The sequence below is a fragment of the Bombina bombina genome, chromosome 5, assembly GCF_027579735.1.
Source record: "Bombina bombina isolate aBomBom1 chromosome 5, aBomBom1.pri, whole genome shotgun sequence".
NCBI classification, from domain to species: Eukaryota; Metazoa; Chordata; class Amphibia; order Anura; family Bombinatoridae; genus Bombina; species Bombina bombina.
This window is the reverse complement of record NC_069503.1, coordinates 1,125,623,065-1,125,647,173: the sequence shown is the minus strand read 5'-3', so window position 1 is coordinate 1,125,647,173 and position 24,109 is coordinate 1,125,623,065. Positions and strand designations below refer to the sequence as shown.

Below are 24,109 nucleotides of genomic sequence, written 5' to 3'. Positions count from 1 at the left end.
ATTAGTTTTTTTCTTCTGTGCTCTTCATTGACTTCTATGGGGGAAGTTAACGCCGTTGCAATAGCATTCATCAGGTTTCGACAATTGGAGGGTTCGCTAGTGAAGACGGGCAAAAAGTACTGCTTCTGAAGAAGTAACCATAAGACCCACTGCCTCCATGCACTGAATTACTGATGGAAATGAAGTCCTTTGCAGGGAGAGACACGACCTCTGAATCTTTATTTTGCAAGGTTCCATCAGGAAGCATTGAGTCTATTATGACTCCTATAAATGCCACCATTGCAGCAGGATATAATGAGCTTATGGGTAAGTTGATTCTGCAGCCATGGTCTTAAAAAAAAGACAGATGTTTGTGAGTATGTCATCTATATTTGGTGCAAATGAAATGCCCTGAATCCTGATCACTGCCAACATTGTACCCAACTCCTTAGCGAGAAACAGGAGAGTGACTAACTGCAGTGTTTGTCCAAATATGCAAACCTCGGGAACTGAACGTGATCCTTGTGTATAGGAATGTGCAGATATGCATCCTTGAGGTGGGTCTATAGTAGCCATTAACTGACCCTTTAAAATAAGGGTAAAAGTGTGCAGATTGTTACCATTATAAAAGTGAAAATCCTAACAAACATGTTTAGGGCTGATAAATCTAGAACTGGACTGTAAGTAACAGATTGGAGTAAAACCCTTGACCCTGAAATGACACTGGTAATGAAATTAATAATTCCCATATCCTCCAAATCCTTATATAAAGGCTGCCCAATTTGAAGGATTTCTGAGAAAATGAGACAGTACTGCTGGTCAATGTGGAGGACTCTGCCTCCAAGAGAACAAAGCTCCCAATCTCATGAAGGACAAAGGGAATCAGTCCAGATATCCAAACTATTTTTTTCTTGATAAATCTTAAAATATATAAACTTATATAAGTTAATACAAAGTTTATAAATCTGTGTATGACATAAACATCAGTATGTAGTATATATGCAAATGCTATCATACCCACATATTTAGTTTGTCATGTGGCTTTACTAACTAGATAAGAATCACATGTAGACAAACAGGTACACAGTAGATACTCATAAATCCATGTCCAAAATAAGCAGAGACTGTGTATACGTATAAAGGGAATACACAATGTACATTGTTAATGAAATTATTCAGTGTTCAGTATCTGCATGATAAACGAATGTGCATACATAGAAATTACTCATACATTAGGTATAAAAGAGATACCAATAGATCTTACTGTATCTCTAAAGGATTTCCCCTGTTGTACTAAAATACATAGAAATCCTGCATGACTGCATTTAGAATTAAAGGGCCATAATACCCAAATGTTTAAACACTTGAAAGTGACGCAGCATAGCTGTAAAAAGCTGACTAGAAAATATCACCTGAACATCTCTATGTAAAAAAGAAAGATATTTTACCTCAAAAGTTCCTCAGTAGCCACCTCCCATTGTAAAGGATTTCTAAGCAGCATATTAGTGTGTCTGTCCTGGGACAGCTGAAAGGATGAGCCTCTCATATTTCACCAATCAGGTAAAGGAAGCTTACTATGAAATCTCATGAGAGTTAAGTCAAATCTCATGAGATCACAGTAAGAGTTCATGACCTCAGCACTGCTGATGCTGATTGGCTGCTGTTCATTTCTTCATTTTTTTAATTTTTTTACCTGCAGCTGGGAGCAGCTGAGTATAACTTTTTACACAGAACTTACTCTGCTGAGCTGAGGAGATTGTGAGGTAAAATATCTTCCTTTTTTACATAGAGATGCTCAGGTGATATTTTCCTGTCAGCTTTTTACAGTTATACTGCATCAGTTTCAAGTGATTTAGCATATGAGTATTATGTCCCTTTAAGCATGCAGAGTAATATGCATGAAAGGTATATACCTAGAGGAGCATATATGATATAATTGTGTACACTAATAGCATAGAACATATAGTGCCAGATTAGGAGTGGTGCGCTATTTAATGCTCCCGCTCAAGCGTTAACTGCACTAGAAGTGAGCTTTTTGCGTGTGTCGGGTTGGGCTCGTATTAGGAATTGAAAGTAAACTGTTTTTGCTCTCGCGCTTTCCCGACGAGTTGTAAAAGTAGAAGTTAGAATATTGCATGGGCGTTTACATATTCCCCCATAGAAGTCAATGGATATAATAAATATGCTTTTACATATTTTATGCTACTTGACTGCAAAGGGCTCCAATGCACTTCTATATATGTCTATATACTTTATGTGTACATATGTATTTATGTGTTTATATGTGTATATATGTCTGTAAATATTTATGTATTCAATTATTTCAGGGTTTTCTATTTTCTCTAATATGGAATCGCACACAAGCTATGCTAAAACCCTGCGCAAAGCATTTTTCTGATGGTGGAATAGGGGAGGTTGGCACAGACAAAATATTGTTTGTTTGATATTTAAAAAAAAGGTTAAAAGGGCCCCTTTGGCGGAAAGTGACACATCTACATGATCATAACAAACAAAGAACATCTCATTTTCAAAATAAACAGACACACTCAGACAGAAAATATGGCAAGTTTTTTTTATTATTATTATTTAGTATTGTTTCATGAATAAATAGTAACAACAAGAAATTCATTATTAAAACAAAACATGATAAACAGAAGATTGATATAGAAGGAAGAATCAGTTTGCATTTAAAATGACAGTAAACCTCATAAAATCAACTTATTTAGTAAATCATAGATTTAAAGAGTATTTTTGTTTTAATTAAATGTGTTTTATATTGCCTTTGCTGCTATGTTTCCCAGCTGTCTACAACAAAAATACTGGACAATCTCTAGGACATAATTGTAGGCGGGGTCACACAATGCCCGCCCCCCAAAAATATACATTCTTGATCTTGATGTATATTTTTGCTATTGAACAGTTTTTTTTACCCCTTGGCTCCCTGTAACAAACTAATCAACCATTTTATTTCTTGAGCTGCTGCTCCCCACATAAATAGTAGTGATGTGACCCCCTTGACTGTCATTCATCTCTATCTGCTACATATTTTTAATGCATTGAGGCATAGGAGGCCTTTTACATGTAACTAAAAGCAATACACTTTAAAAAATAAACCTGGACATTTAAGTGTTCAGTATTTTTGTGAAAGTTTTCCTGGACTGTCCAGTTAAGCAGGTTTTTTCATTCTGCACATTGCAGCCGCGCACACAGTCATTGGCCCATTATAATGAATAAAAACAAGCTTTCATGTGAAATCCAAGCAATTTAACCCTTTAACCACGTTAGGACGTTGTATTTCGTCCAAATTTTGCTTGGCTTTAGCGCCGAAGGACGAAATACAACGTTCTAACCGATTGGCTTTCGTGAAGCCACTGGCGCTTCCCTGATGGGATCGCGGTCTGGAGGGCATGCCTAGCATCATAGGGACACCCCCCTGACACGATCCCATCATTGAAATCTCTTGATCAGGTGCACGATCGCAAGATTTCAATTTGTTTACATCGGAACCGTTGTTCTGATGTAGACAAGTTAACCCCGGCACAAATGGGTTAAGGCCTCTTACTGCAGACAAACTCCACATGCGCAGTTAGTTTATCAAAGACCAGATGCACACAGTTAAAGGGACAGTCAACACCAAATTTTTTATTGTTTAAAAAGATAGATAACGTCTTTACTACCCATTCCCCAGCTTTGCACAACCAACATTGTTATATTAATATACTTTATAACCTTTACAACTCTAAATTTCTGCTTGTTTCTAAGCTACTACAGATACCCTCTTATCACATACTTTTTATTAGCCTTTCACAACAGGGGAGTGCTAGTTCATGTAAGCCATATAGATAACATTGTGCTCACACCCGTGGGTTGGGGCAGACACTGCACTAATTGGATAAAATGCAAGTCAATAGATAATAAATAAAAAGTCATGTGATCAGGGGGCAGTCTGCAGAGGCTTAGATACAAGGTAATCACTGCTGTAAAAAGTATATTATTATAACTGTGCTTGTTATGCAAAACTGGGAAATGGGTAATAAAGGGATTATCTATCTTTTTAAACAATAAAGAAGTTTGAGTTGCCTGTCCCTTTAATGCAAGGTACAGAGCTCTTGGGACCTCACTACACAACAAAAAGTAAAAGGATTTGAAAGAGCAGGAATGAAAATGTTATATTATAATTCATCTGTTTTATTATTTTTTAAATAAAAATAAATAGTGGTTTGACTCCTTTAGAAAAAAGATAATTGTATCATTTTAAAAATGCATTTTTTACTATCATTTCATTTGAATAGTTTGTTTCTGTTTGATAGTAAATAACTAAACAAACTTCTGTTGATAAACAATTCACACAGTGATTTTAATGAATCTTAATCTATATAATAGTTTATATCCTTACATTGTATGAAGTCATTTATTACAGCTTTGGAATATATTTTTAAATGGACATAAAACCCACATTTTATTACATGATTCAAATAGATTATACATTTGAACTTTCCCATTTAAATCTGTTATCAATTTTGCTTCATTATTTTGGTATCCTTTATTGAAGAAGCAGCAATGCCCTACTGGGAGTTAGCTGAACACATTGGTTACCAATAAAAATGAGCATACTAGTGCATCCACCAATCAGCAGCTAGCTCCAAGCTCCCAAACCTACCTAAGAATGCTTTTCAACAAAGAATACCAAGATAACTAAGCATATTAGATAATATAAGTAATTTGGAAAGTTGGTTAAAATCATATGCTTTATCTGAACCCTGACAGAAACATTTTGGGTTTTATGTCCCTTTAACAAGAATTTCGGTAATATTTTAAAACTGTAAGATTTGTCTTATTGGGACATAAAACACCTTGGAATTAGAATGCTGTTTCTATATTCCTACAATAAATTAGCATGCAAGTGAAACATGAAAACTTTCTGATTACATTAATACCTTGTTTACTGCAGCTGTTTTCCGAAGGCTAAACTTACCCCCACCATTTATTATTATTATTATTACTACTACTTGGAGAAGCCAATTGAGGCTTGTAATTTAAAACATATAAACATACTAAAGCTAATTAGTGACAGATATGTGGTAGGGTTAGGTTTTTAATTTTTGCAGTGTACACTTCCATTTCTAATGAACATTTATTGCTAAGTTTTCCTTCTACACATAATTAAGGAAACAATAAGCACTAAATTATTTTCATGCACCTCAGTCTAATTATTGGTGCTGCCATTTTGAAACAAATGTTATACTGCCGATATCTGAAGGAGAATTGCTGAACATGTGCAAACACCTAAGCACTGGAATGCAATGCAAGAAAGATTTCAACATGGTGTCACCTATGACTATGGTAAGGTAATAACCTTAAAACTATTCTTATAAAATGTATTTAGTGGTTCAGCATTTTAGCCCTGATTTTCTAAAGCTTTTAATTCAGAGAAGAATGTTTAAAGGCAATTTCTTTATTTCTGTGTGTTAAAGAGAGACATGACAATACAGTGCTGTAGAAACAATGGAGAGACTGCACTATTTCTGTATGCCTCAGGCAGTACAGCCCTAAAAAGGACATTGTGAAAGTGGTTAAAACATGCATTAAAATCATATTAATAATATGCATTTAAATTCACATTAAAAGTATTCAGCAAAATTCAAATTTAAATTATGCAATTCATATTTAAAGCACGCAGAAAAAAAAGTAATTTCCACAGAAAAAAAATTATATTAAAGTACAATATAATTTCCAAATACAAAATAAAAATCTAAATTTGTAGTAAAAAGTAGATTTTTTTTCTAATATATAATGTGTCTAACAAGTTTGTCGAGTTGGTTAAACAGGGGCATTTCTTAGGCTTATCTAAAGTTCTCTCACAGGTTTTGGAGTATTCTCTAATAATTTCCCTCTGCAAATTGGTTTTATCCCTACAAATGTATCCTAGCTATTAACTCAAAATATACAATGTACTCATTATACTGATAGAAAAAGACATGAATGCAATTATAGAAAACTGGAAAGAACACTATTTAATTTGTATTTGCTTAAGAAAAATGGTATTGTCAGTGCCAGATTCTCTTAGTTACCTTCGGGCCACCCTGTGGGATTCTCAATTTCCGAATACATCATTATTTTCTATAAGAGGCATCTCAAGGGGACGTTTTAGAGAGATAACGAGATCTGCCACTGTAAAAGTTGACGTGATGGACTCACTCCATGATGATGAGTTTTTGACAATCAGGTCTTTAATATCACAAAGTTAAAGTGTTTTATGTCTCTTTAAGTTATAATGGCCTTGATTAGTTTATAGTCTTTCTTGATAAATAAGAGTATTGTAGAAGTGCTGTTGAATTATTGATGAATACACACAATTTTTTGTTTTACAAATAAATATGTTACTTTGAAAAAAATCTTCCTTAGTGTTTCTTGTCATTTGAGTGTTGCATTTGTTTACAGGACAGTTCTCAATGATAAAACTATACTTATGAAACAAAAAAGTAATCCAAATCCAAAAGAATTCTTTACAGTTTCAGCTCCGCTATTTGATCCACCAGCATAAACACCTCTGTTATTGCAAAGATCATTGTTGCAACACAAAACAAGTTGGTCAGCTCCAATCTGGTCGTTGTCACTTGGAGAACAGTCTTTAGCACAGTCTCGAATTACCAACTCAGTTCCTTGAAAAGGATAACCTAAAAAAATGAGAGGAAAACAAAATATTTTCTTACATGCCAGATCTGTCCAACTTTTCAATTTGTGTTATCTAAGATCTAGAAAGAGAATTACAGAATAGTATTTTAATATGACAAGTTTGCCAATTCTGCTGAATAGGAAGCGGTTGTGATGCCCATGGAGTTGTATTAAATGGTAGAATAGGCAAGTAAATGGCATATGAGGTTAAACACAAAGAAATGAAAAATCTTATTTTTTGGAAGCAAATTCCAGGTCATCTTCACTTATGAGTCCGATTGTTGTACATACAAACATGCAATCACTGTTTTTCTGGGTATAACACTAGTGATACATGTATATGATGTTATAACAGAATTTAACCCAGTCATAATTTTCATTTACATGCAGTGGCAGACTGAGACCAATCAGAGCCCCAGGTAAAAATTAGGGAAGGGCCCTCTATGTCTCACATTGACTCAAATTTATGCAAATGAACATGGTAGTCTCCCTACCCTGCCCACATCAGACCCCCAACATTAAGTGCAAGAGACAGGGCCCCCAACCTCCAGGTCCAGGCACCACACTCTATGGTCCTCACTATCTGTCATGAACCAAGCCCCCAGACTAAAAAGAAAAAGAAAAGGTCTGGGAGGCATTTTGCTAGAAAGGGTTGTGTGTGGATTTGAACATGTGACTCTGTGTTTACTACTTGAGTCACTCAAGTAGTATACACAGCCCGTTCTAGCAGTTTAAGAGTTTCTAGCGCAATAGCATGCAACTTAAAAGATCTGTGAAATGAGTACTTGTCTTACTTGTAATTACAACTGTGCAAAACACAGGTGCTCTCAATTTTCAATTTACTCAGAACCAATCCTGTACAACACCTCCCTATTTAAGGCTGGCTGTTAGGCTGCATATGGTCTTGACATTGTTTTTGTTTTGTCACAAGCCAGAACCTGTACTTCAGTACATATCTGGAGGAAGACTTCACCTTTGCACCTGTTTACAAGTTTGTTTCCTGCTTTGTGCAAATCTTGCACTTCAGTTATTACCATGACAAAGACTTTACCTTTAAACCTGCTACCTGTTTACGAGGTTGTTTCCTGCTTTGTGCAAATCCTGCACTTCAGTTATTACCAGGACAAAGACTTTACCTTTAAACCTGTTACCTGTTCACAAGTTTGATTCCTGCTTTCTGCAAATCCTGCACTTCAGTTATTACCAGGAGAAAGACTTTCCTTTTGAATCTGCATCTGTGCTTACTTGTTTGTTCCTTTCCACTCCTGCTGTATGTGGACTTAACATACCTGAATAGCACATTTAAAATACCCTGCAGGTATTTGTTCAAAGTATTTTGTTGTTTAAATAAATCTGTTATCATTTCAAACTATATGGCTTCTACTAATATTCATTTAAAGCAACTGTTCCAGACAATGAGGCTCTCACAAAACATCCTGAGACAGAACATGACACTGTCACAGACCCCCGACAGGACCCCCACACATATCCAGGCGCAAGGCCCATACTCTGCTTTACTGTCTAGTTACTCATAGAGCAGCTGCCAACCCCTGCTTAAGCAGCACACTAAGAGGCATGGAGATTCCATTTGTGGGCCCCCCTACTTGCTTGGCCCTCAGTCCAGGTCCTATTTGGCCAGCTGTTTACATGAACTTCAACTGAGCCAGAGTTTTAGTACACTATTTCATTATACCATCTCCACTTGGGTTTGTCTTTTTATGTTTAACTAATTTGTTTGTGAGGGGTTGTTATGACCACATTTTGGGCACATTTTTACAAGGGGATGGGATCTATTGGCCTATATATGTTTCTGTTTTTATGCACTTCTGGTTGTTCTAAGGAATGGGAGACTGTCCCCGAAACATCACTTTGAATAAAGAATTGATGAACACTTCCTGAAGTCCAATAAGTGCTGCCTGTATTGCTTTTTTTTATATAGATAGACAGAAAGATATTTAAAAGGAAAAATAAAATTTTCTTCTAAATGAAGAACAAAGGTATCTCAAGTATTTCTATTAAAAAAACATAGACATTTTTAATAGCTATTTTATATGTCAAGGTGTTTGACTGGAAAGGGCTCAAAATTGTGTGTGTGTATGTTTATGTGTGTGTATATATATATATATATATATGTATGTATATATATATATATATATATATATATATATATATATATATATATATATATACACACATACAATTTAATAAATAAGAATTGTTTTATCTAAATCCAGCGAGTGTAGTCCCTACTTGACATTTAGTAAAGTTTATTACTTTTATACAAAAACACTTGCTATTGTGTATTATTTGGATCTATCCTTGATCCATTGGATTTTTGCTGATTGCCTCCTGTGGAAGCCTTGTCATAGTCTGTTGGGTGACTGTATTGATCCCTTCCTACCTGAATAGCATCATTGGAGATGCTTTACCGAATGTGAGTATATTTCCTACTATATACACCACTGCTCTCTGGGTCCAAACTGTACTAGGCCATATAGGCACCTCTGTGTCTCCTTGTATCTTTATCACAGAATATCCATCTCAATTCCAAGAGGTCAGTCTGCTGGGTGACTGTGATAGATCCCAGACTGCTTCCACTGCACTAATTGGAGTGCTTCTAAGATTGTGAGTTTGAATTAGCACACTTGATCGTATATATTGTGTGGAACAAACAATATTGGGCCATGTGGCGCATCTGTCTTTTTTCTTGTTTATAGATTACCTTCATAGGATCCAGGCCGGGTCCTCTACAGATTGCTGCCTTGAACATCTTCATTCCATCTTATAGAGACTCTTTTTACACCCTCTATTACAGTTTTTAATGTTTATAAATACCGGACAAATAGTGTACTAATTGTGATAATATTTCTTATGAGTCACATTGTTCTTTTTTGAATCAACCAGCTCTTGATACACATTATATCAATCATCATATATATTACATAGCTAATTGATTGATTACATTTGTCACTGTATCCCTACTATATATACCATTTATTTTCTCTAGGGTGCCCCCTATTTCATATATATATATATATATATATATATATATATATATATATATATATATATATATATATATATATATATATATATATATGTATGTATATATATATATATATACACATACAATTTAATAAATAAGAATTGTTTTATCTAAATCCAGCGAGTGCAGTCCCTACTTGACATTTCTACTGATAATTTGGTTGAAGACATACCAGAATTGGAAGTACAGATACACAGGGAGGATATATATATAGGGACTGCACTCGCTGGATTTAGATAAAACAATTCTTATTTATTAAATTTATGTGTGTTTGTATATATATATATATATATATATATATATATATATATAATGTTTGTAATACTTTAACTTTAGGTCTCAAGTTTTTTAGCGCTTTTATACAACTTTCAACTTGTAATATGAGCTAGGTTTAGAACACTCACAATATTGAAAGCATAGGGCGCGCTAAAGGGATGACAACCAGGTTAAACATTTATGGTTTAGCACCTGGATAGCGCTTGCTGATTGGTGTCTAAATCTAGTATTTTGTTTTATTTTTAATTTGATGATACAGAAACTCACCTCCAAATCCTGCGGTTACTGATGTTTTGCATAACAGTTGCGTCCCTGTACAATTCTTTGTATCAGTACATTCGGCACTCGCAGTTGGATATGGACAAAGGTAACACTGCAAAGAACATGCTGTGGGGGAAGAATACAAATTGTAATAGCTTGTAAATAAAACCCAAAATAATCAACTTGACTGTTTGGCGGGGACATTCTAGCACAAATGCTTCTGGGGCTTAAATTTACAGAGAAACTCACAATTCTCAGACAGCAGCACTTGTGCTATGCAGTCCTTTTTTTAAGGGATATAATATTGCAAAAATACAATGCTCTAAAATTTGAGAGTATCTTATTATTGCACTATTGCTTGGATGTAACTTTGTGTTTAACCCCTGCAAAAACATAGTATGATTCTAATTTATTAAAGTTGCGCAGAAACTGTGAAATCATAATTTGTAAAATCACAATCCTAAATACACTGATGTATACAAAATAAAATACAAATGCACTATAATTTCTCTCCAAACTAGAGAATCTTTGCTTTTCAGATCCCTAAAAAGTAAACTAAAGCTGTCAGTTTTCCAGTTTTCTCTTAAAAGAAGAAATACAAAGGGCAATGTAATTTGTAAAGGATACACATAAATATACACAGTATGATCCTAGTTTGTTAAAGCTACAAAGAAACTGTGAAAGCATAATCATGCACTGGGCTTGTCTCTCCTTTACATACAGAAATGCAGGGAACAGACCTTGGAGACATATAGCAAAATCTGCCTTTTAAGAATTTCACTAGGGATCTTGCAGTGCTGGAGGATCATTTTAGATCATAAAAGAGGAAACACCGATCAGATCCCAAATCCAGAGAAGGAAGCCGTTACAAAGCAAAGCAGGGAAACACTGTGTACAGGGGCCGCGTGGTGCCGGAGGTGAGCGGCGGACAAACTGCAAATCCAAGAGAGACAAGCCACAATCTAGATTTGCCCTTCCTATGGTGCATATCAGTTGCGGCTTGTCTCTCTTTTGATCATTTTAGATCATCTCACCTGAGTGAAAAGCTTTAGATCATCAGGCCCCTAGTGAGCCAATGACAAGAGACAAATGTATGTAGCCACCAATCACCCCCTAGCTCCCAGTAGTGTAGGATATGTAGGATATGTTTAAAAATATTTTAACAAAGAATACCAAGAGAACAAAGTAAATATGAAAACAGAACTTAACTTAAAGGGGCAGTGTTCCCTGATATCCATTTTACATACTGGAGTTTATAAAATTGCTTACAAATAGCTTCTTCACCTTTATTTTCTCATTTGAATTAGCTGATTTTGCTTATTGTATCCCCGACCACACACTGAACATTTCTAAACTTAAGTACAGGTTACAAAAACACATGTAAACATGAAGGTTTAGATACAATAATGCTCCCAGCGGTAACATGTTTATTACCCATTGTCCTCTCTAAGTCAGGGGTATCAAACTCAAAGTATCTAGGAGCCACTAGCCAAGTGTTCTTCTCCCATGGGGGCTACATGAACTGACTAAATGGCCCGGAACTTGGTATACTAGGAAATGGAAGTGACATTTAGTCAAGTAGTAGTGCATGGTGGGATTTGTAGCCCACAATAAACATAAACAGTTGTCTGTATTTATCTTGTGAGTGTCAAGTGAAGTGATCATCTTGGAACTGTATCCAGTGCATGGTGGGAGTCTACACTGGAAGTTTGTCTTTACATTTATCTTGTGAGTCTCTATATAGAACATCAACTAGTTACACCTCCTAAAACAATATTGACAGCCCAAATTAATGGTTTACCTATTAAACTGAGGCCGGTACTTTGAGACGACTGCTCTAAGTAATGGCCATATACAGTAATAAATAAAATAAAGACTTTATGTAAATATTGAGACAGATAAGATAGTGAGGTATTTTTTTCCCTACAAGATCAGATTGTTTTATTGGTTTTCCCATATATTGTAAACTCTGTATCTGGTATAATAAGTAATTTTTTGGAAACAGATAAAGCAGAAAACAATATTAGAGTTCACTGTCCCTTTTAAAACATGTCTCAAAATTGCATGCTCTGTCTGAATCATGCAAGTTACATTTTTACTTTTCTATCCCTTTAACAAAAGTTTATTACGAATTTGCAATAGAGCCTCATAATAATGTGTAGACTATTCCATGACAAATGATTTCACTATTGGTACAGACCAGGACAAACATTACACAATATTTACTAAAACCATTGTGCAGGTACTGTTTACTGATCACAAATTGAGAAGGAATGATCTGATAGGTCTAATAGCACTGAATATCTAGCACATATATGGCTATGTGATAACAGGGTATATGTACAGCAAGACAGTGACAGATGAGGTCAGATTGCAGTCAGTTATAGCCAGGCTTATACATAGGGGGATATTTATCAAAGGTCTGGCGGACCTGATCCGTTAGTGCGGATCAGGTCCGCCAGACCTCGCTGAATGCTCTCTCTGTATTCAGCATTGCATCAGCAGCTCTTGTGAGCTGCTGGTGCAACGCCACCCCATGCAAATTCGTGGCCAATTAGCCGGCAGCAGGGCAGTGTCAATCAACCCAATCGTACTCGATCGGGTTGAATTGCAGCGATGTCTGACTGCTGATTCATAACTGCTGTTTCTGGTGAGCCTGCAGGCTTGCCAGAAGCACAGGCCCTCAAGCTTGATAAATGGGCCCCATTATGTGCATTGGGACAGCCCAATATATCACTGTATGCAACTGTGTGCCAGATGGTCAGACCTTGCAGATATAGACTACAGGACACAGTATGGGGCACTGGGCAGCATTTTATAGAATGTAAGTAACGGCAAGAAGGACACAATATGCAGGTATGGGTCTGCGGCGCACACTACTCATGTACAGGCCAGCAGACACACTATTAATGTACAGGTCAGCAGGACACAGTATGCAGGTATAGATCAGCAGGACACAGTATGCAGGTATAGATCAGCTGGACACAATATACAGTTATAGATCAGCAGGACGCAATATGCAGTTATTGATCAACAGGACACAATATGCAGGTATAGATCAGCAGGACACAATATACAGTTATAGATCTGCAGGACACAATATACAGGTATAGATCAGCTGGACACAATATGCAGTTATAGATCAGCAGGACACACTATGCAGGTATAGATCAGCAGGACACAATATGCAGGTATAGATCAGCAGGACACAATATGCAGGTATAGATCAGCAGGACACAATATGCAGGTATAGATCAGCTGGACACAATATACAGTTATAGATCAGCAGGACGCAATATGCAGTTATGGATCAACAGGACACAATATGTAGGTATAGATCAGCAGGACACAATATACAGTTATAGATCTGCAGGACACAATATACAGGTATAGATCAGCTGGACACAGTATGCAGTTATAGATCAGCAGGACACACTATGCAGGTATAGATTAGCAGGACACAATATGCAGTTATGGATCAGCAGGACACAATATGCAGGTATAGATCAGCAGGACACAATATACAGTTATAGATCTGCAGGACACAATATACAGGTATAGATCAGCAGGACACAATATACAGGTATAGATCAGCAGGACACAATATGCAGGTATAGATAAGCAAGACACAATATGAAGGTATAGATCAGCAGGACACAATATGCAGGGTATGTCCAACAGGACAGAATATGCAGGTATAGATCAGCAGGACACAATATACAGTTATAGATCTGCAGGACACAATATTTATCATTGCTAAATGACGACAGCATCCAATGTCTGCATTTAACATTGCACAAGGCCACATCTATGCAGAATAGATAACAAGGAGACACTATTCACGTGCAGGCTGGCAGACACACTATGCAGGTAAAGATTGGCAGGCAGGTCCGACCTTTGGGCAAGGCGACAGCCTCGGGCACCGCCGCAAAGGTTAAATTTTTTTTTTTTTTTTGTTTCCAATATTTTTTTAAAATTATTTTGTCTTTTTTTTTGGCTGCACAATTTTTTTTTGAGGCAGGGGGAGGGATGCCACGCCAGACTCAGCAGCACACGGCACAGCCAGCCAAGTGACAGGATCACTGAATGATTGGAGTATATACATTTTTATCTCCAATCATTCAATGCTGTCACTGAGGGGAGGAGGTGGAGCACGGCACCGGAGGGTGGACGTGGAGCCGGAGCATAGCTGCCTGCTGCCTGTCACGCTCACGAGGGACTTCAGTGCACAGCAGGCAGCAGAGTGAGCAGCAGTCGCAGACCATCGTAGCCAGATGAGGAGCCCTGCTTTGGCCCAGGCACACAGACAGTCAGACACAGTGAGTGTGACTAGTGCCACTCAGTGAGTAAGTTAGCATGTGGGGGATGTGGGGGAGACTGAGAGTTAGTCAGACCGTCGCCGGACGGTGGAGTCACGGACCCGACCGAGTGTGACATAATCATTCATTTTTCCTATATGGATGGTGGATTCATTTATTGGACAGCATTTTAATTATTCAAAGGCACTCTGGCAGGTGGGCTGGGCCCTAGGCATAATTTTATTGCATGGGGCTGGGATATAATTTTATTGCAGGGGGCTTCATTTTATTGCTGGGGGCAACTGAAGGGGGGCTAGGGCATCATTTTATTGTAGGGGGGATTCATTTTATTGTTGCTGGCTGGAGAAATCATTTTATTGCTGGGGGCAAACTGTGCAGAAGTCACCGTGATAGTGCTATCACAGGGCTTCTATAGGAGGCGCTTAACTCTTACGAGGATTATATAAAAAGGTGCAGATATTGAAGAGTATGTGCTAGTGAGTGGAATATGGGGGAATATCAGCTAGCAATGAAACAAATAACAATATTTTGCACCAGTGTACCCACACAGTACGTTAGATATGAGATAAGTAAAATGTAAAAATGTATACAAATCAATGGTATATGCAACCAGATCTGGAAAGTCCAGCGAGTTTCTTCAAATGTCCATCAGTACTTAAACAGGCTGCTCTCTGTCTTCACCCAACTGGATGATGTATTCTATGATGTAAAACAAAAACAAAAACAGAGGCGCCACATGTGTGGATCAATATAACCAGAAATCCAATAAAGGAGCAGAATAAGGGTACTCACAAACGAGGCGGAACTCTCTTGTGCCAGTAGGGGCGGGCTGGTTTTCAACAGCAAACCAGCTGGCTGTGTGTTGATCTCCCCCAGATGGGCTGGGAATATTTGTCTCCTGGATGTCAGACAGCGGCCAAGACTGCAGTGGAAGGAGGAGGAAGAGCTACAGTGCCCTTAGGTTACTGCTATGAGGATAGTAACACCAACACCAGACTTATGTAAAAGTATAAAATCAGTATTTTATTATACAAAATAAAAATACCAAACGGTATAACAAATTACAGCTGGGTGATGACAACCTATCTCCCCATAGACCATACAATATAGCGACGCGTTTCTCGGGGGACACCCCGTTTCCTCAGGCTTGTATGTTCATTGTATACATGAATGCCCTTTATATAGGGCTCAGTAACCTAATGTTCAAATAAACCCTCCCCTTCCTTTACACAGATTGACCTATCATGTCCTTCCTTTCCCAACACTCCCCATTGTTGTGGTGATGTACTGTTCAATTAGTTCGAATTATATATCACAACTAAGTTTTAATTTATAGAACTTTATTTGCCTATGTGTCTCTAAAGATAATATATAAATGAGCAATTGGATCGATAATTGGCGATCTCGATCGTACCCTATGTGTATTATTATCGTAGTAGGAAATCTAACATATGTTACATACCTAGCCAATAGAATTACGACCATATTAGGGGCCTGTCCTGGTATGGCAATCTCATTGGTTACGCTATAAACTGCATGTTATGTTATCATGACATAGTGTCATGTGGTCGGGAGTGTAGCAAATAGCTAATGCCGTAATTCCGACGTCAAAAAGGGATGACGTGTGATCACATGATCACTACGGCCCAAGCGTATGTATCTCTATCCTATTGTGGTTACTAGGGGCGAGATGGTTACGCCCATATCTAACTGCGAAGCCAATGAGAAAACGTGAATTGTAATTAATATCGTGCCATTGGTTGTTAATGTATTACTAATATTACGATCTAAAAACAAAAAATAAGAAATGAAAATTAGTGGATACATTACGCTAATAGTCATAATTACACATCATGGACTCATGACAATACAGCATGGAGTACACATGTGGATAAGAATAATCATGAGTAAAGTTATTAAACATTGTGGTGACAACGATCAGAACAAACTCTGAATTTCCCTGTCAATTAGTGAAATCGTAAAAATGGGCTTAAAGTGCAGACTTCGAAACTGCAAACTACACCAAAAATATGTGGTTTGTGTTCCGGAGTCTATGTGTTACCATTAAATGTGGTGTATATAATATAATGAGGGTATTGGTGTGAGTGAAATGACTAACTAGTGAATAGTATTAAGGGGTTAAATAATAGTGAATTAAATTTAAACAAATACCTTAAAGTGGTGACATTGTCATCCGATGAAATAATGTGTTATACAAATATAATGGGGGTATTAGTGTAAATAGTATTGAGGGGCTAAATGATGGTGAATTATATTTAAATAATTACCAAAAGGTGATGACATTGTCACCGGATGAGATACAAATGTGAGGGTGTATAAATGGGCTAATATAAGTTGAAAATATGTGATGGGATAGTGTAATAGGGCCAAATGTGTGGAGGTTAGAATACCATGTATAGAATGTAATAGTCTAGATCCCTAATGCATTTAAACGTAACTGTAATTAAAATTTCTCTATGGTTTAAAATATATAGTGCTTGTAGATGCAAACCAACAACAATGGGGTGTCGAAAAGTCCAGCGGACAAAATGCACATATAACCAAACATATATTGGATATAGCAATGTCTCGTATGTATATATGAACAAGAATATCTACACAAATGCTGCAGAGTCTATGACCTCATTAAGGCCAGTGGGGAATAAACTATTGAATTTATAAATCCAATAGGTTTCCCTTTGTCTCAATTTGGAAAACCTATTGTACATATTACTTGGAGGGATTCTTTCCAATGGTGTTATTTTAAATGAGCATTTACCAGGAATATAGCTGTTACACATATGTCTAGAAACACTATGTTTTAACGATTTGGATTCAATGTTCCTCAGATGTTCGCTCCATCTGGTCCTGACCTTTCTACAGGTCCTACCTATATACTGAATCCCACATTGGCAGGACAGTGCGTATATTATATAGTTGGAATCACAGGACAATCGATTTTTTATGGGTATTAACACTTTTGTGTGGTTAGCTAATATGTCACTGTGACCATGTGTTATATATTTGCACATGTGACATCGTTTCTTCCCACATCTAAAGGTCCCTGTTTTGTTGAAGGTATGGTTATTATGAGTCTGATCTCTCGGTCTGGTAATATTGGTAGATTTCCTTTTTGACATCACCACCTTACTAGGGGCTAGTTTTTGTTTGTAAGTAGGGGCTCTCTTGAACACTAATTTAGGTTGTGATGGAATTTTTTTTTTCAGGACGGGGTCTTTTAGAAGGATCGGCCAGTGTTTCTTGAGGACTTTGTTAATAATTTTATGGTTTGAGTTGTATTGTGTAATAAACAAAGGTTGTTTGTTAACAAAAGTTTCCTTGTCTCTGTCTTTTGATGAGACAGAGGATAATAGTTGCTCCCTATGTAAGTTTTTGGCTTTCTCATAGCCTTTTGTGACTAATTCAGCAGGGTATCCCTTTTCGATGAATCTGCATTTCAGGATCTGCGATTGCTGATTATATTGGTCAATGGTACTGCAATTCCTTCGCAGTCTACAAAACTGACTAAAAGGGATATTAGTTTTCCATTTTGTTAAATGGTTGCTTGAAAAATGTAAAAAATTATTGCAGTCCACTTTTTTGAAAAAAGTGGACGTAGATATATTCTCTTCTTGATCCCAAGATAGAATAACATCCAAAAATTCTATACTTTCTTTTTGTAAATTGTGGGTAAAGCTAATGCCCATATTATTGTCATTTAGATGTGATACAAAATCTAAGGCTTCTGATTCTAGACCATCAAAAATAAAGATCAGGTCGTCTATATAACGGCTGGGGGCATCATATTTTTGTTGGGGGCATAATTTTATTAAGTATAGATTAAAAATATAGAGGAGCGCTAAACACAAGCAGCTATAGAGATCAAAATAACAAATTATTATCAATATAACAAATAACTAAGCTTCAATAAAAAGAGTGGTTATTCTTATATAAAAAAACTATATTTTACTAAAAATGACAAAACCACCGGTGGTTAAAAATTACACAATAAACAATTCATAATTGCTAAAATCTCCTTTAAAAAATGTTGCAAAAACTGATATTTTGTTGCAGAGACCAGTATAAAATCACTGATACCAAATAACCAAAAGCGGATGGATCAAAAATGGAATCAATATTGATCAAAATGTTTGTTAATGTCCAGCAAATGTTCAAACTGATAATTAAGGAATAGGGTAGAAATTCAGCTGTAATGGAAGATTACTCTGTAAAGTTAGTCAGTACACTTTAATTTTTAGAGTCCGTGACTCCTTCCCAGAATACGAAAACTTCCATGATTTCTCCGTATATATTCTACAATAGTAAAGCTTACCCAGGGCTCCGGTGCATATATTGTTACCTTCCGAGGCTCCACCGTTTTCTGTTAGAACTCGGCACCTGGTTGTAATGCCCTCCGAGGCTCCACTGCTCTCCACTCAGGGTAGCTTGTTCCGGGTCACGTGTCAAGATCACAGGACCTTGAATGACCAATGACTATAGCGGATTACCGAGGATTTAGAAAACAATTATTTTTGTTGAAATAAAGTTTGTGTACAAATACTTGATGGAATTTTTGTATCCAATAAAGTTATATGGTAATCTTCGTTAAAGAAAGTGTATATCAGAGCGCTCTGATTTTAGCACAGCTTATCATCCTTTCATCATCTACGCGTTTCAGCTTAACAGCCTTTTCAGGATTAGAACTCCTTACCTATATTCCTCTATTTATCCAAACGATCCTCAATTAATGATACTCCTTTCTGTGTTTATTTAAAGGTACAGCTTTGTTGTATATAATAGCCTTGTGGAACTCTTCAGGATTCTAAATTGTTTTAAAACTTCAAGTATATACAAAACAATCATTAAATACATACAAAAATGAATTATCAAACTTTTACTCCTTTTTAAATATACGATTTGAGTGATATAAAATTTATCAACAATAATTTTTAAAAATGAATTAATAATTGTGCATGAATAAAGTGAATAATATTCCTTTTGTTCTTCCATCTAGTTTTTAATTTTTATATAATTGTGCTTGAAATGTGAATACCCTTTGTGTTTCATTTTAAATTGTATTTTGAATAATATGAAGTGAAAAAAGAAAGAAAAAAGTGCTAATCTTAAATTACTAATATAAATGTGACTTATTCCATGATAGAATTAAAATCTAATTCTACATTAAGTCCCCTTGGTTCTAAACACTTAAATAGAAAAATTAATTCAGCCTCTGCCTTTAATATTTTTTTATTTATACCCCCCCCCCCTCTAGGATCTCCTTTAATCTTCCTTATGCCCCAATATTTAAAATCTTTGGTATTTTGATTATGATACTCTTTAAAATGGTAAGATAACAAATGGCCCTCAAAACCATGTTCAATATCGAGGAGGTGTTCCCTTATTCTATCCCTAAGGGGGCGGGAGGTTTCCCCTAAATACTGTTTCTTTCAGGAACATTGTGCTAAGTATATTACATTCCTGTCTGTACATCTGATACAATCTCTAATTTCATAATCTTTATTTGTTGAGCTAGATGTTACATATTTTAATTTATTGCTAAAACTACAAGCTTTGCACCCTATACATGAATAGAAACCCTTTAATTTTTTATTTTGTATATCAACCTCACTAAGTTTATTTCCAGGTTTCCTAGGTATACTGGGTGCTAAGATGGATTTTAGGTTTTTAGCTTTTTTAAAAACTATCTCAGGTCTGTCAGAAAGGAGTTCCCCCACAATGGGGTCCCTTTGTAGAATATACCAATGCTTGTTAAAAATATTTCTTAGTTCTTAGTTTTTATGATTAATATTATAATTAGTGACAAATGGTGTTCATAATGCTTCTTTAGTTTTATCTATTTTAGGTTTTCTCTTCAACCATTCAAACCTCTCCCTTCCTCTCGCTTGGTCCCTAGCTTCTTTGATTAATTTATTGTCATATCCCCTTTGTTTAAATTTAATTTCTAGTTGATCTGCTTGTACTTCAAAATCTGTTAATCTCAAACAATTTTTCTTTATTCTTGTGAACTGATTATTTGGTATATTTTCTATCCATCTTCTAAAATGACAGCTGTTATTGTGAATGTAGTTATTTGAATCAACTGTTTTAAAATAAGTTGTGGTATACAATTCACCATCTATAACATCTATATCAAGGTCCAGAAAATTAATATGGGTTTTGTTAATTTCATAGGTGAAATTTAGATCAAATTGTTTATCTTTAAGATCTTCCTTGAAATACTCAAATATTTCTATATCACCCCTCCATATGATGAAAATATCATCGATAAATCTGCGATAGAGCACCAAGTTTGCCCCCCAATTACCACTGTATACAACCTTTTCTTCAAAATAGCCCATTAGAAGGTGCGCGTAACTAGGGGCAAACTTGTTGCCCATCTCAATACCTTGCACTTGAAGGTAAAATTGGCCATTAAAATTGAAATAATTATTTTTCAAAATGAACATAATACATTGTTTAATGAAATCTATTTGTTCATACCTCATATTTTTATCTTTTTGGAGAAAATATTCTACAGCTTCCACTCCAATTTCATGTTTAATACTCGTATATTAATATTCTAGTTGTAATTTCTGTTTATTTAATGGATTTAATTTTATCTTTTTATACGTGTTTTCATCATTAAGTAGTCTCTCAGACTCTTTAACATAATCTACTGAATTTAAAATAACTCCACCACCCTTGTCCGCCTGCTTAATTATCACATTATTGTTATTTTTAAGTTGTTTTAGTACTTCCTGTTCTCTTTTAGTTAAATTTGTTTTAATGGGTTTATCAATTTTTAAATTTTCTATGTCTTGTTTTACTAATTTTTCAGAGAGTTCTACATTTCTTCCCTTTTCCTGTGTAGGGAAAAAAATGAGACTTAGGTTTCAACTCTGTCTGTATAAATTCTCTTCTAATAGGATATTAATCCCTAGTAATCAGATTTTTTTAAAAATATCTTTTTTGAGTACATTTTTTTATAAACTTATTAACATTCAATAATGTATCAAATTTATTTAGTTTGACAGTGGGGGCGAAAGATAGTCCTTTCTTTAATAATTTATACCTAGATTTAGAGTTCTGCGTTAGCCTTAAAAAGCAGCGTTATGGGGTCCTAACGTTGCTTTTTAACGCCCGCTGGTTTTACAAGTTTGGCAGGTACAGGTGTACCACTCACTTTTCTTCCGCGACTTTTGGCTACCGCAATTCCCCTTACGTCAATTGCGTATCCTATCTTTTTAATGGGATTTCCCTAATGCTGGTATTACAAGTCTTGGAAGAAGTGAGCGGTACAGCCTCTACCTCCAAGACTCCTACCGCATAAAAAAGTCAGTAGTTAAGAGTTTTATGGGCTAACGCCGGAACATAAAGCTCTTAACTACAGTGCTACAAAGTACACTAACACCAGTAAACTACCTATAAACCCCTAAACCGAGGCCCCCCCACATCGCAAACCCTCTAATAAAATTATTAAACCCCTAATCTGCCGACTGGACACCGCCACCTACATTATAGCTATGAACCCCTAATCTGCTGTTCCTAACATTGCCGACATCTATATTAAATTTATTAACCCCTAATCTATCCCCCCCAACATCGCCGCCACCTACCTACACTTATAAACCCCTAATCTGCCGACCGGACATTGCCACCACTATAATAAATGTATTAACCCCTAAACCGCCGCACTCCCACCTCGCAAACACTATAATAAATTTTATTAACCCCTAATCTGCCCTCCCTAACATCGCTGCCACCTACCTACAATTATTAACCCCTAATCTGCCGCCCCCAACGTCGCCACTACTATAATAAAGTTATTAACCCCTAAACATAAGTCTAACCCTAACCCTAACACCCCCTAACTTAAATATAATTTAAATAAAACTAAATAAAATTACTATAATTAAATAAATTAAACGTATTTAAAACTAAATGCTTACCTATAAAATAAACCCTAATATAGCTACAATATAACTAATAATTACATTGTAGCTATTTTAGGATTTATATTTATTTTACAGGCAACTTTGTATTTATTTTAACTAGGTACAATAGCTATTAAATAGTTAATAACTATTAAATAGCTACCTAGTTAAAATAATTACAAAATGACATGTAAAATAAATCCTAACCTAAGTTACAAATACACCTAAACTACACTATCAATAAATTAATTCAATAAATTACCTACAATTATCTAAACTAAAATACAATTAAATAAACTAAACTATATTACAAAACCCCCCCCCATTAATTTACAAAAAATAAAAAAATATTACAAGAATTTTAATCTAATTACACCTAATCTAAGCCCCTAATAAAATAAAAAGCCCCCAAATAATAAAATTCCCTACCCTATACTAAATTACAAAAGTAATCAGCTCTTTTACCAGCCCTTAAAAGGGCTTCAGCCAGTCGGGCACCGATGGGACAGAAGAGGACATCCGGACCGGCACAATCTTCATCCAATCTGGGCAGAAGAGGTCCTCCATCCAGCAGAAGTCTTCATCCAGGCGGCATCTTCTACATTCATCCATCCGGCGCGGAGCGGGTCCATCTTCAAGACATCTGACTCGGAGCATCCTCTTCTGACGATGGCTAACACTGAATGAAGGATCCTTTAAATGATGTCATACAAGATGGCATCCCTCGAATTCCAATTGGCTGATAGGATTCTATCAGCCAATCGGAATTAAGGTAGGAAAAATCTGATTGGTTGATGCTATCAGCCAATCGGATTGAAGTTCAATCCGATTGGCTGATTGGATCAGCCAATAGAATGTGAGGTCAATTCTATTGGCTGAACCAATCAGTGGGGCTGGGGGCATCATTTTATTGCAATGCGGCTGGGGGCATCATTTTATTGCAGAGGGACTGGGGGCTTCATTTTATTGCTGGGTGCATCATTTATTGCAGAGGTGCTGGGGACATCATATTTTTGTTGGGGGCATCATTTTATTGCAGGGGGACTGGGCATTATTTTATTGCTAGGGGCATAATTTATTGCAGTGGGGATGGGGCATTATTTTATTGCTAGGGGCATCATTGCAGTGGGGCTGGGGGAATCATTTATTGCAGGGGGCTGGGGTCAACATTTATTGCAGGGGGGCTTTATTTTATTGCTGGGGGCATCATTTTATTGCAGTGGGGCTATGGGCATAATTTTATTGCAGGGGGAAAGGGGGCTTCATTTTAATGCTGGGTGCATCATGTATTGCAGGGGTGCTGGGGGCATCATATTTTTGTTGGGGGCATCATTTTATTGCAGGGGCTGGGGGCATCATTTTATTGCTGGGACATCATTTTTTTGCAGGGGGGCTGAAGGCATTATTTTATTGCAGGGGGCTTCATTTTGTTGCTGGAGGCATAAATTTATTGCAGTGGGGATGGGGCATAATTTTATTGCAGTGGGAATGGGACATCATTTTATTGCAGGGGGACTGGACATCATTTTATTGCTGGGGGCATCATTGCAGTGGGTCTGGGGGAATCATTTATTGCAGTGGGGCTGGGGGAATAATTTATTGCAGGGGATGTCATTTTA

At 36.3% G+C, this 24,109-nt stretch overlaps 1 protein-coding gene across 1 annotated transcript in view; it reads right to left on the bottom strand.

The window, feature by feature from the left end:
- Positions 1–2,537: 2,537 nt before the first annotated feature.
- Positions 2,538–24,109, bottom strand: part of LOC128661176 (ly6/PLAUR domain-containing protein 2-like) — a 46,190-nt gene continuing 24,618 nt past the window's right edge. Inside the window, exons 2-3 of the mRNA XM_053715408.1 lie at positions 10,244–10,363; positions 2,538–6,656 (exon numbers count right to left, since the gene is read on the bottom strand). Coding sequence (XP_053571383.1) covers positions 6,415–6,656; positions 10,244–10,363 — 362 coding nt within the window. The 3' untranslated portion in view covers positions 2,538–6,414. The remainder of the gene's footprint in view (positions 6,657–10,243; positions 10,364–24,109) is intronic.